The 18,362-nt window shown below is 43.4% G+C and overlaps 1 protein-coding gene across 3 annotated transcripts in view; it reads left to right on the forward strand.

Moving 5' to 3' along the window:
• Positions 1-15,471, forward strand: part of MOK (MOK protein kinase) — a 53,010-nt gene extending 37,539 nt beyond the window's left edge. Inside the window, exons 9-12 of one of the 3 annotated variants that reach the window (XM_068254638.1) lie at positions 6,883-7,056; positions 11,896-12,004; positions 14,918-15,112; positions 15,194-15,471. In XM_068254638.1, the coding sequence (XP_068110739.1) occupies positions 6,883-7,056; positions 11,896-12,004; positions 14,918-15,112; positions 15,194-15,274 (559 nt within the window). In that variant the 3' untranslated portion in view covers positions 15,275-15,471. Of the gene's footprint in view, positions 1-6,882; positions 7,057-11,895; positions 12,005-14,914; positions 15,113-15,193 lie in introns of all 3 variants that reach the window. The other 2 variants (XM_068254637.1, XM_068254639.1) reach the window with 2 other exon arrangements.
• Positions 15,472-18,362: the final 2,891 nt, after the last annotated feature.

An 18,362-nucleotide genomic window follows, 5' to 3' on the forward strand; every position in this document is an offset into this window, starting at 1 on the left:
CCGCTCTGAAAAACTGCACTTCAGAGCGGTTTTCCAGGCGTTTTTTGTTACAGTAGCTGTTCAGTAACAGCTTTACTGTAACAATACATGAAATCTACTACACCGAAAACGCTTCACAAAACCACAAAACGCTAGCTGAAACGCTGCAGAAAAATAAGAAAAAGCGTTTCAAAATCTGCTAGCATTTTGCGGATCTGCTAGCGGTTTTTGGTGTGCACTAGGCCTAAATCTGTCTATAAAGCCCCATCTACACCATATAATTTTTTGTGCTAGTGCTATATAAATACAAAATAATAATGTTAGAACATTAGACTATGACTGTGGTAGTATTACTGTAGATTGTGAGCTCCTCTGAGGACAGTCCGTGACATGACTAAGTACTCTATAAAGTGCTGCAGATGTCACTGCTATATAAATACATAACAATACTAAATCATAAATGGTATAACCCAAAATCATGAAAGCTCAGTCGTGGCCGGATGGATATGATGCAGGTATGAGATTTTTTATGCACTGCACTACCTCTGTTTCTCCTCATCCCAGAACCTCCCCGGATATTATTATCCTGCAGAAATAAATAAGATGATCTGTGATGATTTCAGCCTCTACCTGCAGTTCAGTAACATTTGTCTAGACAGGCTCAGCGCAGCCTTGTCATCATCCTATGAGCCTCTGAGTCAGCACAGCCTGGATTCCCGCCAGCGATGGAAATGAGAATATATAGGCCATTATCCAGCCTTGCAGCACAGGGGAGAAGCATTGTATATTGTATCTGCACCGCAGGACTCAACTCTTTTATATGACAACATATATCCGGGACCTAAGCTGCAGAAAAAGAATGTGTTCAACAAACGCAACCCCCTCCACCTCTGCTCTGTACTGTGCAAACGTTCTCTACCTTTTTTGTAGGTACATATCCGAGAGGGTTTCGTAAAGTTTTAATTATCACCTAGAAGTTATTATGGTATATTAATGGACTTGTTTCAGTGTCATCAGAATCAGGATCAATTTATTTGGCCAGGTAAGTTTGCACTTACAAAGGATTTGACTTGGCAGTTGCTAACTGGCACAAACAAAACAATACAAGGACAGACAGTATATATATTACAAGTCACAGGGGAGTTGATTCACTATCACTATAGCTCCCCTTACTGCATGCTTAGCGCGCCTTATCAGAGTTAACATGCCTTATCAGAGTTAACGTGCCTTATAGAGTAGCATAGCAAGCACTACGAACTTATGCCTGCTAATTGGCAATGACGAGAGCTCCACTCGTCCTGCCCTAAGCCCCTGTGGGTCCAATTACTTTAAAGAGTAACTGTCAGGCTGCAAAAGCTAATTTAAACCTCTATTCTCCTGTGTTAAACAGTTTAGAAGGAAGCCAAAAAGGCAATACTGAAGTTAAAAATCACTCTTACTTTGATGCTTGCTGAACAGCAAGGCTTGTTATTCCCAAGCTCCTAAAAAGGCCAACAGGACGAATAACAGATACTGCAAAGCATTCTGGGGCTGCTCCTTCTCCCCACTCCCTTGGTCCTCCCCTTCATTTCCCTATAAGTTACAGGCTCATGTTACAGCAGCCAGTAACGCAGCCTAACTCACAGCACTGAAAAATCATTGTGCTGTACAGGGGACATGTTCCGTTAGAGTCCACTATTGTTCCTAGCCACATGGCTATTTAATATTCTCTGCACAGTAATGTTGTCCGGATCATGAACCATCTTTTTTGTGAGTCGAATCATCAGGAAGCACCGTAAGGGAGGATATTACGTCACAATTGGCTTCATACAAGACAGACAATCATGGAACCTGCCATGAGCTGTCAGGAGCATTATTCTCTGCAAATACTATATAAACATTCTGTGAAATCGAAACGTGGACAGTGAAATACATATGTAATGTAAGTACAGCCAATATTTAGCTACTGATATATGTGTTTTTTTTCTCTGAAACCCTATACCTAACAGCTCCTTTTTAAAGGACATTATCCCAGCACTTTGATTGGCCCACTTTGATTATCACTTGACAGGCAGCCTATTGGGCCAATCAAAGTGCTGGGATAATGTCCTTTAAAGTGATTGGACCCGCAGGGGCTCAGGGCAGGACAAGTGGAGCTCTCATCATTGCCAATTAGCTTGCAGAATTTTTTATCGCTCACTATGCTACTCTGATAAGGCACGCTAACGCTGATAAGGCACGTTAACTCTGATAAGGGACACTAAGCGTGCAGTAAGGGGAGCTATAGTGAATCAACCCTAGGGGGAGTAGTGTTCATTTTCAGTTCTATACTGTAATGCTTTCCAGTCCCAGCAGCTCTAGCGTGGTTCTGCATTAAGCATGGCTACCACCTGAGGGAAGAAGCTATTCCAGTGCCTGAAAGTGTTTGTTGCAGCTGACCGGTATCTCACTCCTGAAGGCTGGAAGAGCTGGAATATGGAGTGAGTGGGGTGGGAGGGGTCAGAGGTAATCTTAGCCGCTCTCTGTCTGTATCTGATAGCGTAAAGATCCTGCAGGGAAGGTAAGCTATAGCCAATTATCCTTTCTCCTGTTCGGATAATGCGCTGCAGTCTCAGCTTTTCTAATACGGCGCAGGAGCCAAACCAAACAGTCATAGATGATGTCATGATTGATTTGATGATCGCAGTATAGAAATGCACTATTCATTTTTGCAGTAGGCCAAAGTTTTATAACTGTAGGTGGTAGATCCACTGTTGCGCTTTCTTGATGATAGTGAGAGTCTTGTTGTCCCATTTTAGGTTGTTGGAGACTGTGGACACAAGAAATTGGAATGACTCTCCCCGGGTTACTGTAGATCCATTTATGGATAGGGGAAGGTGCTGGGGGGAGATCCCCTTTAATCTATTATCATCTCCATGGTCTTAAGAGAGCATTAAAGGACAACTGCAGCAAGAGGGATATGTAGGCTGCCATATTTATTTCCTTTTAAAGGGAACCTTAACTGGGAGGGATATGGACGTTTCCTTATAAACAATTCCAGTTGCCTGGCAGTCCTGCTGATTTCTTTGGGGCAGTAGTGTCTGAATCACACACCTGAAACAAGCATGCAGCTAATCCAGTCTGACTTCAGTCAGAGCACCTGATCTGCATGCTTGTTCAGGGGCTGTGGCTAAAAGTATTAGAGACACAGGATCAGCAGGAGAGTCAGGCAACTGGTACTATTTTAAAAGGAAAAACCCATATCCTTCTCAGTTTAGGTTCCCTTTAAGCAATACCAGTTGCCTGTGAAAAAGCACGCAGCAGATCAGATGTTTCTGACATTATTGTCAGTTCTGAGAAGATTAGCTGCATGCTTGCTTCGGTGCTATTCAGACACTACTGCAGCCAAAGACCTGAGCAGGCATGCCAGGGACCTGTTACTGTTTAAAAGGAAATAAATATGTCGGCCTCCATGTTCTTCTCACTTCAGTTGTCCTTTAAGTTCCAAATTGTTGCTGCTGCACTAGGAGGAAAGCGGTCCCACTACCTGCCTGTATGCAGACTCGTCCCTATTTTGTATGAGACAAACTACTGTTGTGTCAGTCATTGGTGTAAAGTGAGTAGAGCAGTGGGGAAAGCACACAGCCCTGGGCTGCACCAGTACTGACTGTCAGAGAGCTTGATGTGTGTTTCCCAAGTCTAACCTGCTGTCTCCTGTCGGTTAATAAATTGGTTGTTTATTTGAAGATGGATTCAGGTATGTGTAGCTGGGAGAGCTTGCTGTGTAGCCGTGATTGAATTATGGTATTAAATGCAGAGCTGAAACCTTCAAATCAAATTCTGGTGTAGGTTTCGCGGGGGGTCTAGATACTCTAGTACATAATGCATACACGTGTTTACGGCATCATCTGCGGATCTACTAGACCTGTAGGCAAATTGCAGAGGGTCCAGCAGGAGATCTGTGATGGATTTCAGATAAGCCATTATCAGTTTTTAAAATGCTTTCATGACCAATGATGTCAGGGCAACAGGCCTATAGTCATTTGGACATGTAGGTTTAGATTTTTTAATCACTGAAATCATTGTTCCCTAAGTGCATAATGTTGAGAAAATTAGCTAATTGCAACCTTTATTTCTTATGCAGATTGTGCCAGAAGTGACTAAAGTATGAGATGGAAAAGATTGAGGCCTGCAGCATGATTAAAGTTTCTGCATGTGAAGGGTAACAGTGCCCGGCAAACTCATGATGAGATGATGGCAGTTTATGGAAACGATTGTCCATCTTGTGACACTATTGTGAGATGGGAAAGGGATTTCCAAAGTGGTCACATGTACCTCACAGATGAGCCAAGACCTGGGAGACCATCACTGATGGATGATGTGGCCACAGTGAAGAATGTGTTTAGTCCTGGAAGACAGTCAAACAACCATCCAAATGCTCATGAATGAAGCTGGCCTCAGTTATGCTAGTGCAGGGGTAGGGAACCTTTTTGGCTGAGAGAGCCATAAGCACGACATATTTTAAAATGAAATTCCGTGAGAGCCGTACAATATGTCACCTGTAAATGCATATAAGAGACAGCTTTTCACCAGTAAATGCACGAAATGACAGACAGCCTTTCACCAGTAAATGCACATAATGACAGACAGCGGTTCCCCAGTAAATGCACATAATGACAGACAGCGGTTCCCCAGTAAATGCACATAATGACAGACAGCGGTTCTACAGTAAATGCACATAAGAGACAGCTTTTTCACCAGTAAATGCACAAAATGACAGACAGCCTTTCCCCAGTAAATGCACATAAGAGACAGCTTTGCACCAATAAATGCATGACATGACAGACAGCCTTTCCCCAGTAAATGCACGACACAACATGACAGAAAGCCTTTCCCCAGTAAATGCACGACATGACAGAGAGCCTTTCCCCAGTAAATGCACGACACGACAGACAGCCTTTCCCCAGTAAATGCATGTAAGAGACAGCTTTGCAGCAGTAAATGCACGACATGACAGACAGCCTTTTCCCAGTAAATGCACGACATGACAGACAGCCTTTCCCCAGTAAATGCACATAAGAGACAGCTTTGCACCAGTAAATGCATGAAATGACAGACAGCGGTTCACACTTACCAGGCCAGGCAGCTTCACCGCGGAGTTCCAATTCCAAAGCGCGGGCTCGGCTGACGTAACTGGCCGCAACCCTCTCAGGCCTTCAGTCCCTGCACGCCGCGTCACCATGGGGGCAGAGCTACAGTACGCTGGCCGCGGCGGCTGGAGGAGGCGGCGCTCAGCGTGTAATGTGCCGATGCAAATGTAAAGGCCAGGCATGGAGGCGCCAGCGGCACGCTGATTTAAAAGTAAACACAGGCTCTCTGGCCGCTCCGTCACACATAATTTAGCGAGCCAGAGAGCCACATACGGAGGTGAAAAGAGCCATATATGGCTCGCGAACCATAGGTTCCCGACCCCTGTGCTAGTGTGTGGCACATTATTCATGATAAATTTATGACACGTCTAAGGTGTCTGCACCAGACATGCTCAAATCCGAATTCGGGAGATACCCGGATAGTTCTATCCGGATATCTCCCAGTAAAGCTGTGCGGAGGGGGGGGTCAATCTCACCTGTCTGACGTCTTCTTGCTCCGTCCCTCGGCGCCTCCCACAATGCGGTCCACTCGGCGGTCACGTGACTCCAAACACTTCCGGGTTGAGGGAGGAAGTGTTTGGAGTCACATGATGCACGTGGACTGCATCGTGGGAGGCGCCGAGGGACGGAGCAAGAAGAATTCCCCCCCCCCCCCCGCACAGCTTTACTGGGATATATCCGGATAGAACTATCCAGGTATCTCCCGAATTCGGATTTGAGCATGCATGGTCTGCACCCCGGGTTCCACATTTGCTGGCCCCTTTCCAGAAACCAACACGGCTTCACCTTTCAAGATGTTGGAGTAATTGGAACAGGATAAAGATAATTTTTTTTTTGTCAGGCACCATTACCCTTCAAATGCAGGAACTTTATAACATTGCAAGCCTCAATGTTTTCCATCTCACACTTTAGTCCTTTCTGGCGCAATCTGTAAAAGATATAAAGGATAAAATGAGCTGATTTTCTCAACAACATGCACTTAGAAACCAATGATGACACTGACAAAATGTCATCCATATACCATAATAACTTCCAGGTGATAATTCAAACTTTACAATGCCCCCTAGTTTAGTTTGTTTTTTATGTGCAAGTATAAACGCTGCCATTCCAAAGGGTTCCTAAGAGGAAGAGCCAGATGGGAGCATCCTGCTGCAATCATTTGTTTAGTATCAGGTGTGCAAAAAAATAAAATAAAATAAGTCTTTATGTTGTATGCAGCTAATTACTCAAGGAGGAAAGTGGTAGTCTGGGTGTGTTCTGTACACCAAGCATGTTCTCTGTGTAAAGTGCTGCAGAAGATGTCAGTGCTATATAAATACATAATAATAATAATATGGGAGGACATTAGACTATGACTATGGTAGGATTAGATTGTGAGCTCCTCTGAGGACAGTCAATGACATGACTATGTACTCTGTAAAGTGCTGCAGAAGATGTCAGTGCTATATAAATACATAATAATAATAATAATATGGGCGGACATTAGACTATGACTATGGTAGGATTAGATTGCTCCTCTGAGGACAGTCAGTGACATGACTATTTACTCTGTAAAGTGCTGCAGAATCTGCCAGTGCTATATAAATACATAATAATAATATGGGAGGACATTAGACTATGACTATGGTAGGGATTGTTATTTTAGTACTTGGATTACTTTTGTTGAATCGGGTGCTGGTGGAAGGATTTGATGCGGAGGAACAATGTGTATCAGGGATTCACAGATCTTTGCCAATAAACAGCCAGTTTTATGCCAGAAATACTGACTCCATTCATAATTCTATTTTCTCTGCAGATCCAGAGCTATGAGCTTTGACTTCCCATCTAAAAAAGGAAACGGGATTAGTCGGCAACTACCAGGCCTCTCGCCAGAAATCGCATCACTCATGTCTGCCATGCTGGAATACGACCCAGACAAGCGACTCAGCGCCAGCGAAGCATTACGGCATTTTTACTTTGAAGAATGCAGGTATTGAATGGTTTATAATGCCTCTATATGTGCAGCTGCAGGTCATGTCACTGGAGCTCACAGTCTAATCCTACCATAGTCATAGTCTAATGTCCCTACCATATTATTATGTATTTATATAGCACTGTCGTCTTCTGCAGCACTTTACAGAGTACATAGTCATGTCACTGACTGTCCTCAGAAGAGCTCACAATCTAATCCCTATCATAGTCCTAGTCTAATGTCCTACCATATTATTATTATGTATTTATATAGCACTGACATCTACTGCAGCACTTTACAGAGTACATAGTCATGTCACTGACTGTCTAGAGGAGGTCACAATCTAATCCCTGCCATAGTCATAGTGTAATGTCCTACCATATTATTATTATTACTAGTGACCTTAGCCCGTTTAAAAACGGGCTAGGTCAGTCACTGCGCATGCGCACGCGAACACCTCCTCCCTCAGCTCCGTGACCCTGTCCTCCCTCAGCTCTCCTCAGTGTCTCTGCATCCCTCCCTGCACATGCGCAGTGCAAAAAAGCACTGACACAGGGACATAACGGACGCAGGGACACTTGCAAATTATATAGAGAGATTATATATTTATATAGCAATGACATCTTCTGCAGCACATTACAGAGTACATAGTCATGTCACTGACTGTCCTTAGAGGAGCTCACACTCTAATCCTACCATAGTCATAGTCTAATGTCCTACCATATTATTATTATGTATTTATATAGCACTGACATAATCTGCAGCACCATACAGAGTACATAGTCACGTCACTGACTGTCCTCAGAGGAACTGGTCAGCATATGCTGCTACTTGGATAGTGCACATCACAATGTGTGAGTGCTCAGAGGTGTCTCACCCCATTCAGCTGAAGTAAACATATGCCAAGCGTTGCAACGGACAGACTGTCGCCTAGAACGCGTATTTTGCCTTGATAAAGGGACCCCGCATGGTTCTGAATTGTTGGCTTAATCTTTTCAGCCCGCGGGTATTTTTCACCTTATGGACAAGAGGAATTTTCACATTTCCTCCCTTTCATTCCCCAATAACTTTATCACTACTTATCACAAACAAATTATCTATACCTTGTTTTTTCTGCCACCAATTAGGCTTTCTTTGGGTGATACATTATGCTAAGAATTATTTTATTCTAAATGCATTTTAACGGGAGAGATTGTTCCCATTCATAAATCTAACGATCGGCGGCGGAAATCAGCAGTGGGAGAAAACGCGGCAGCTCTATTTAAGAATAACCACTGTTTTTGAACAAAAACAGTGTTTATTCTCGGCGGACGAGAACGGATTGGCTCAGGGGACCCCAAGCTGTAGGGAGGTGACTATCGCGTCTGACTGCCGCTGCGGACTTGAGGCTGACGCATGCTGCAGAAATGATTAATTTTTAAATGGAACAATAAAGAATTTCAAAGGATGTGCCAGCTTCAGTATGCATATATCCTCAGAGGAGCTCACAATCTACAGTGGGATGCGAAAGTTTGGGCAACCTTGTTAATCGTCATGATTTTCCTGTCTAAGGGCCCGTTTCCACTAGAGCGAATCCGCATGCGTTGTCTGCATGCGGATTCGCATAACCAATACAAGTGGATGAGACTGTTTCCACTTGTCAGTTTTTTGGTGCGTTTTTCTGTGCAGGATTTTTCTGCACGGTAGGGCCTGCAGAATTCGCCTGCGTGTGGAATGCAGGCGATTCGCAGGCAATGTATTTAATAGGGGAAATCGCACATGCGTTTTTTGCCGCGATTTCGCGTGCGAATTCGCACTAAAACTAATGTACATTGAGCCAGGCAGTGACATGGTTAAAATCGCTGATAGCCTGCCTATGCGAAATCGCATGCGAAATCGCGGCAAAAATCGCATGCGGAATCGCATCCGCATGCGATTTTGTCAGCGGTGGAATCCCAGCGATTCGCACCGCACTAGTGGAAACGGGCCCTAAATCGTTGGTTGTAATGATAAAAAATGTCAGTAAATATATCATATAGGAGACACACACAGTGATATTTGAGAAGTGAAATGAAGTTTATTGGATTTACAGAAAGTGCACAATAATTGTCTAAATAAAATTAGGCAGGTGCATAAATTTGGGCACCACAAAAAAGAAATTAAATCAATATTTAGTAGAGCCTCCTTTTACAGAAATGACAGCCTCTAAACACTTCATGTAGGTTCCAATGAAAGTCTGGATTCTGGTTAAAGGTATTTTGGACCATTCCTCTTTACAAAACATCTCTAGTTCATTCAGGATTGAAGGATTTCGAGTATGGGCAGCTCTCTTTAACTCACACCACAGATTTTCAATTACGGTATATTCAGGTCTGGGGACTGAGATGGCCATTTCAGAACGTTGTACTTGTTCCTTTGCATGAATGCCTTTGTGGATTTTGAGCAGTGTTTAGGGTCGTTGTCTTGTTGAACGATCCAGCCCCACCGCAGCTTCAGCTTTGTTACTGATTCCTGGACATTGGTCTCCAGAATCTGCTGATACTGAGTGGAATCCATGCATTCCTCAACTTTGACAAGATTCCCAGTCCCTGCACTGGCCACACAGCCCCACAGCATGATGGAACATCCACTATATTTTAGCAGGTGTTTTTCTTGGAGTGCTGTGTTCTTTTTCCTCCATGCATAATGACCCTTGTTATGGCCAAATAACTCAATTTTAGTTTCATCAGTCCTCAGCACCTTATTCCAAAATGAAGCTGGCTTGTCCAAATGTGCTTTAGCATACCTCAAGTGGCTCTGTTTATGCTGTGGGCAGAGAAAAGGCTTCCTCTGCATCACTCTCTTGCATACAGCATCTTCTTGTGTAAAGTGTGCCGAATGGTTGAACGATGCACAGTGACTCCATCTGCAGCAAGATGATGTTGTAGGTCCTTGGTGCTGGTCTGTGGGTTGACTCTGACTGTTCTCAGCATTCATTGCTTCTTTCTATCTGAGATTTTTCTCGGTCTGCCACTTCAAGCCTTAACTTGAACTGAGCCTGTGGTCTTCCATTTCCTTAACCTCCTTAGCGGTATGCCCGACACTGTGTCAGGCATACTGCTCTGTGGCCCCAGGAGTCCTCCTTAATGAAATAAATGTGGCAAATAGCTGTAAATCCTTAAGCTAGCACTAGACTAGCTAGTAAGCGCCTCCGGCACCCCTGGATCCCCGCCGATCACCCGGTTTATAGGTTACCCCCTCCTGGATCCAGCGATCGTGCAGCCTCCCGGCGCAGCTCTGATCTCTCTATGGGGAGGATCGGGTTTGCGCATGACATCATCTGCGATCCTCCCCATAGTGAAGACCGGAGCTGTCCCAGGAGGCTGCGCCGATCGCTGGATCCAGGCTGGGTAATGTATAAACGGGGGAGCTGCGGCGATCAAAGGGTGCCGGAGACTTCTTCTAGCTAGCCTAGTGCTAGAGGATTTATAGCCATTTGCCACAAATATTAAAAAAATCGGGAAAAAATTAACAACACCTCCAGAGCGGCGTAAAGCTCAGGAGGTTAATATGTTCCTAAATGTGGAAACAGAAAGCTGAAATCTCAGAGACAGCTTTCTGTATATATTCTTCCCCTAAACCATGATGGTGAACAATCTTTGTCTTCAGGTCATTTGAGATTTGTTTTGAGACCCCCATGTTGTTACTCTTCAGAGAAAATTAAAAGAGGAGGTACACTTACAATTGACCCCCTTAAATACTTTCTCATGATTGGATTCACCTGTGTATGTAGGTCAGGGGTCAAGCCAAATTGAGTTCCTATAATTATTTCTAAAGGTTTTGGAATCAATAAAATGACAACAGTGCCCAAATTTATGCACCTGCCTAATTTTATTTAAACAATTATTGCGCACTTTCTGTAAACCCAATAAACGTCATTTCACTTCTCAAATATCACTTTGTGTGTCTCCTATATGATGTATTTAACTGACATTTTTATCACAACAACCAAGGATTTATACAGGAAAATCATGACGATTAACAAGGTTGCCCAAACATTCACATCCCTCTGTATTCCCAACCATAGTCTCAGTCTAAAGTCATGCCGTATTATTATGTATTTATATAGCCCTGACAACTATATAAATACTAATACTGTAAGGTCGGAGGGGCAGTAACCTCCTTCTTGTGTTTCCTGTTTCTGCAGTACTCTATTTTATGAATATGTTTCTGTATTGCTGATGTTTTATACGACACATGAACTATGTACGGTATGTGTTTTTGTAATGGTGTTGCTCTGATTAGACAGTGTATTGAACTATTTATGTATGCCTCCACTACAGTATTGTCTGTTGTGTACTCAGTACAGCGCAATCAAGTGGTGTGTGGCAAGCACCAATGATGGACCAGGGAAAAGTTCTGACGTGCTCAGTACAGCGCTACAGAATAGGGGTGATCAGTGCGATCCAAATATTTCCGAGTTGAGGCAAATTTGTGTGCAAATATATGCAGTTTCAAAATGGACCAATCAATGGATATGCATATATTTGCATAACAATTTGCATAAACTCATAAGTATTTGCATATCTTTGATCATCCCTACTGCAGAATTTTGTTGGCTCTATAAAAATAAAAAATAATGATGTTGCAGCATGAATAGGGATGGTCAGTGACTCTGAGCTGTTGCAAAATTGTATGCAAATGTAGGGAGTTTGAAAATGGACCAATTGGATGCACCAGCTGCTGAATTTGATCCAAGTTGCATACATTTTGATAAAATTTGCATCAGTTCAGAATTATTAGCAAATCATTGACCATCACTGTGTGATAGCGCCAGACGCTGACCCATCAGGTCACCCCGTTTCTTACCATGTCACTCCTCCGTCTTCTGTGTCTCAGGGCTCTGGAGAAGCACGCTCTGACGCGCGCGTTCGGCATGGCGGAGAAGTCCAGCACGGCCGGCTCCATGAATTACCTGATGCGCATCGCCGGCCAGGGAAGAAGGCAGGTAAACGTTTTATCGCTTTTGCATTGGTTGTTGTGAACCCAGCTAAGCGGGAGTCATTTATTGATGCCTCATTTACTCAGAGCAGGGGTGTCAAACTCGGTCACGCAAGAGGCCAAACTATAAAACATAGTCTTAGTTATTTTTATTATTATTTATTAACATTTATGCTCTCAAATTAAAGAGAAACTCCGACCAAGAATTGAACTTTATCCCAATCAGTAGCCGATACCCCCTTTTACACGAGAAATCTATTCTATTTCACAAACAGACCATCAGGGGGTGCTGTATGACTGATATTGTGGTGAAACCCCTCCCACAAGAAACTCTGAGGACCGTGGTACTGCAGGAAGTTTCATGTCTGTGAACCTTGTTGCATTGTGGGAAATAGCTGTTTACAGCTGTTTCTAACTGCCAAAAAAGCAAGCAGCAGCTACATCACCTGCCAACAGTAAAAATGTCACCATGTAATAAATGTCAGAGTGTAAATCAGGGATTTAAAAGATTTTACAATGGGCAAACACTGACTAAATCATTTATACATAATTATTGTATAAATGAAGCACTTTTTTTATTACATTATTTTCACTGCAGTTTCTCTTTAAGTGATGTAACTATAGCGACTGTGGAGGGCCTGCTCCTCCCCTTCTGCAGAGTAGCAGTTTAATATTCACCTTCTCCAGCACTGTCAGGCCTGCCCCTCCCCTTCTACAGAGTAGCGCAGTGGAGCAGTTTAATATTTAGTTGCTCCAGCACTGTCAGGCCTGCTCCTCCCCTTCTACAGAGTAGCGCAGTGGAGCAGTTTAATATTTACTTGCTTCAGCACTGTCAGGCCTGCTCCTCCCCTTCTGCAGAGTAGCTCAGTGGAGCAGTTTAATATTGACTTGCTCCGGCACTGTCAGGCCAGCTCCTCCCCCTTCTGCAGAGTAGTGCAGTGAAGCAGTTTAATATTTACTTGCTCCGGCACTGTCAGGCCTGCTCCTCCCCTTCTGCAGAGTAGCTCAGTGGAGCAGTTTAATATTTACTTGCTCCGGCACTGTCAGGCCAGCTCCTCCCCCTTCTGCAGAGTAGTGCAGTGAAGCAGTTTAATATCTTCTGCAGTGCTTCATTTAGTCTCCTCTGGTCACACTGACAGCCACACACTCTATGCTGCATACCTCTGGCTCTGAATGTATGTCACATGATCGAAAGCTACAGATAAGGAAGCACAGAGCATGCAGCGGCCAGGAAGAACAGAAGAAACAACGCATCGCTGGAGCAGGTACATATTACACTGCTCCGCTGTACTATACTCGGCAATGTGGTGAGAGGGGGGAGGGGTGTGTGTGCTTTATCAGCAACACCAGGGGTTTTGGATCTTAGAAAGGGGCCTCGTGCTAATTTCACTGGGGGTTCCATGGGTTGTTGCTGCACCCCGGCTCAAACTGATGATGTTTCAATCAGAAACACTATCACTGGTGTGCTCCTCTGGAAGGGAAGGCAGTGTAGTCATTCTTTACTGCTTATGATGGACATTGGAAGCTCTAGAGCAGGGATCCCCAACCTTTTTCAGCCCAGGGACTGCTATCCAGACCAAACTTTTCTCTGTGGCCCGGGTGGAGGGTTAGCGGCAGGAACCCCTCCCATCTGGAGTGTATAGATAGGTAGGTAGCCAGGTATAAGTGCCCCTGTGTAGGGTATCTTGCTCTCAGTATCCCTGTATAGGGAGTATAGTTACCACAGTATAGCCCACTTCTTCCTCTTTGCAGCATCTTCTATTACAGCAGTGCGTCCCACGGCTGCTGTAAGGAAGCGAGACAGCGGCTTCCTGTAGCGGCGATATAGATGAGAATTGCTGTCCTGCTTCCTTCCCTTCCTGAAGAGATTTTCAAGGTTCCGTTTATTCTCGACAAAAGCAGTCCCCGAAAAGGATCTATACATACCGGCCAGCCTCCCTACGAGTTTACACACTATTTTGCCAGTTGGGTGAAGCTACTGCCATTTAGTGCTTTTGAAAATAAAGAAAACTGTGAGAATCTCCCATGACGAGATGGACTAGTCCAAAACCTGTCAGTATTTTACTACCTATCGTAAGTGACTGCTACATAGGGAAAAAGTAAGAGATAGATTTTATGTGACAGTGATACTTTAACCTACAAAGAGATTTGAGCAGCAATGGGCTCGGACTGATTTGTCTTTTATAAGAAAAGTGGGATTTCCATTTATACTTATTTTATACAATATTCATATGTAGATTAATTAGTGTTTGCCCATTGTAAAATCTTTCCTCTACCTGATTTACATTCTGAAATGTATCCCTGGTGGCGACATCTTTAGTTCTGTCAGGTGATCTGTACGGAATGTTCGTTACTGAGAGTTCTATGCACAGAGGGAGATACTGCTTGCTTGGCAGTTGGGAAAAGCTTTTATTTCCCACAATGCGGTGCACAGACAGCGAATTGTCAGGACCTTGGTCATGACATCACAATGTGGGAGGGGTTTCACTTTCACCACAATATCAGCCACACTACAAATACAATAATTTGGCCGAATTATTTCATTCCCCACCATCCATGGCGGCCTGGAGGGGGAATAGTATTTAGCACGGCCAGGAACTTGTGCAGCAGCAGGATCAGCCATAAAGATTTCTCCTGGGAAAGGGGGTATCAGCTACTGATTGGGATGTAGTGCAATCTTTGGTTACAGTTCCCCTATAAGTGTATTTGCTTTTGATTATACTATGACTATTGGTGATTTTTCAGGGGTTCAAACATATTTAATGATGAAGACTGAAAGATTTGTGTAATAACATTTAATAAAGTAGTAAAATAATATAAAATCATGATTTTGAATAACAGTAGTAAAATGTATTTTATAATTTAATAATAGACTAGTAAAAAATAATGATGGAAAATTTGCACTGAAATTCTAAAGCAGGCTTTGAAGACCATCCCAGACCTTCCTTACCTCCATCATGGACCTACCTTCCCACGAGAGATGCCAAAACTTAACGTGCCAGCCATGACCAAACCGGTGTCGTTGCCATCACTGAAGTTCCAGTCTGTGTTTCCAATTCCAGGGAATGCTGGGAAACTACCCGTAATGTCAAGTGTCAAATATATCAACTCAAAGGTAGCGTCCGCTTTTACTCGATTCTCAGCCGCAAGGGTGAACGGTTCTATATGATGCTGATCATGTCTTCTATGTTAACAGCTCGACAACCACCAGCACGCAAAGGCTCAAGTCAAGCCGTACCACTTACCGACCCTGGACAGAAAAGGGGGAGCACTTTGATCTTACTGAACACTCTGAACTCTTATGCAAAGTTCTCTGTGCCTTTGGTGGAACAGATGTTGCGATGGACAGCTGGAATGACACCGGGGTAGACACCAGCCAAAATATTGACTTGAGAATGATTTATTGTTGTGTTTGCAAAGGGATTATTCAACTCCCGATGCAGGAAAATAAATATCCAGTGTATGAAATTCAAACAGCACTTTACTATGATCCAAATATGGTTCTTTTCAAAGCAGAGCTCCGTGTAGTGATCCAAACTACAGATCAAGAGTTTATTCATTAAACTGTATCGTTATCTTAGCAAGTACCTTCAATTTCCATTGCAAATTTGAGTCACATGATTCTTGGCTGCAGCTTCCACAAGAGGAGGATTCAGATTTAGAAGTGGACATTCACACGGACAAATGAATTGAAGCCCGATTCAAGTTTTTTTTTCATATATTGTAGGTTTGGATATTATGGAAAATAGTTATAATTTGTATTAGATATATATTGCTGTGTCCACATCTGGAAAAAATATCCTGTCCTAACGGAGTGGTTGCATGTCTCTAACAGAGAAACCAACAATGAAGGTTTTAGGAGTGTTCGGAAGACTGAAAGTATGTACACACGTAATAACCGGAGGCCAATAATGACTGTCAGTCGCTGATCAATCCTGCTCAGGCTTAGGGGGTTGTAAAGATCATTCAGTTAAGGAACCCAGCAACCCGAGCAAGACTGATCGCAATGTTATTTCCACTACCCCCACACCCACAGGAATTCACTACATCGCACGCCCAACATCATACCTCAACCCCTCCCCTGCCATAGCAACAGAATGCATCGCTAGCCTGGAGACTGTATATCATGAGTCCCCAATTTATGCGTACGTATGGTTCTGGCAGAGGTTTGGGTGCAGGGAGAAGCTGAGAGATAGCTCTCATTGTGCGAGGCAATGTAGGGGAATATAACAAATATACTCCCCCTACTGATTACCTAACTTGTCCTTTTGGACACCTAATTCAAGGCCCGGCTATTGGCGGCAGGTAAATTATAGTGATTTGATGAGGAATTCCTCCTGTACCACTAAAGTCATAATTAATATTATGGTCTACAGTGGTGCAAAAGTCAGGTATTACGCAGTGCCGTGCAGACACCGAGATGACTTGATTCGCCAAATTGATGCCACTGGGATTGTTTACCGAACACCAATGGCTGGCAATCACATGTCCTTAAAGGGAAGGTCCAAGCAAAATAAAAAAAATCCACTTTCCTCAGGCTTCCTCCAGCCGTCCTGTGCCCTCACCGCAGCTCTGGTGGCTCCCGGTCCCCTCCGGTGCAGATGCCGACCTCGCCAGGCCGGCATCTGCTTGCGCTTCACCATGCGGCTTACTGACGTAATCCGGACTGTACTGTGCAGGTGCAGAACTGCTGCACCTGCGCAGAACAGTCTGTCTGACATCAGTGTGACTCTGAGAGCCTTTCGCGCAGGTGCAGTGGGCATTTTGCGCCGGAGGGGACCCTGGCAGGGAGCGGAGCTACAGTGAGGGCACAGGACAGCTGGCAGGGGCTTGAGGAAGCCCCAGATAAGTGGATTTTTTTTATTTTTAAAGTGCTCGGATGTGTCCTTTTAAGAAACTCGATCAAAGTTTTACTATTTCTCATTTTCCATCTAGGATTATTGATGCGAGTTTTGATTAGGTTGCCCTACGGTAAGAGGAAACTCACCTGGGCTGAAAAGGAACTTAAAGATTGATAATTCTTGAGGCTAATGCCTGGTACACACCATGCAATTTCCCATCAGATGGGTCGATAGATCATTTCCGACAGATTGCACTTTAATGCAAATCGATCGGAAATTTTCGATTCGATCCAGCTATCTGACGGAAATTGCATGGTGTGTACCAGGCTTAATATTTATCAGCTTGAGCTGTCAGGGACCTAACCAATGCTTTCCACATCTGATTAGTATCATGCAAAGAGCCACATCTGCCCACAGTAATTCCACTTCCTGTGGCGCAAGAAAATCACTGTTGGATTTTTATTTATCTGTACTCTGGATCATGAGGGCTGGTTCACACTACAAGAGATTTTCTGAGCGCTTTGTGATTTTAAAAGCTCTTGCTAGTGTTATTCCATTTGTCTGTTCTCACTGGAGCGATGTAATTTTGTAAAAATCCCCCATAGTATTGCATTAGCTTTTACAATCTCTAGCTCTTGTAGTGTGAATCATTTATGAAGACACAGACATCCTCGAAGGTGCCACAAATAGGAACTGTGGACAACAGTGAAAACCGAAAAATTCCCTGCACAATCCAAAAATAAAATTAAAATATTCTGGATTTAAGTGGTGTGAAAGTTCAGGTCATTATGCTGATGGTGTTCCACTTTGAAGTGGGTTTCCTTTTACAGGAAACACCGGAATCAAAAACCTTTACATCTAATTTTTTCCCATTTATTTTATGAAAAAACTGAGTATTTTAGAAATTAATCCAAATTGTGGAAGTGTTGGTAACCACCTACATAAAGTTCACATAAAACTATAGCCTGTAGTTCTGCTTTAAGTTCATCTGTATTTTATCTCTCTGTGTGATTACTTTTTGTTACTGTAATTTTTTAAAGAAAATATTTAAATATAACATGGAAGTATTATACTTTTTTTTAACATTTTGTTTTCAATGTAATGCAGTCAGTCTCCATTAAATAATGTTATAGTCACATGTTGCATAACTCTAAGATAATCTGTCTTGTTTGTAATGGATACAATCCATGCAAGAAATGATCGCACACTGTTTTAAGAGTGGTTGCTGGTGCCGGATCCCAATGGCTGAAGGTAATCCACAAAATTAAGGGAGAGATCCGCACACAGACTTCAGTAAGCAACAGTGCAAATTTATTGTCCCATCCATGTAAAAACATCTGATCATACACAGACAATAGCTTCAGAGCCAATCCCTTTCCCTTTGTCAAGGCAAGGGCAGACAAACATACGATATGGTGATTTTTGGCACCCATACTATAAACTGAATCTCCCGAGGCACTTTATGGACCTGAGGAGTGGGCAGAGACCGGAAAAATGCGTTTTTTTTAAATTTATGCTTGAATA

The sequence above is a fragment of the Hyperolius riggenbachi genome, chromosome 9 (genome assembly GCF_040937935.1).
Source record: "Hyperolius riggenbachi isolate aHypRig1 chromosome 9, aHypRig1.pri, whole genome shotgun sequence".
Taxonomy (NCBI): Eukaryota; Metazoa; Chordata; class Amphibia; order Anura; family Hyperoliidae; genus Hyperolius; species Hyperolius riggenbachi.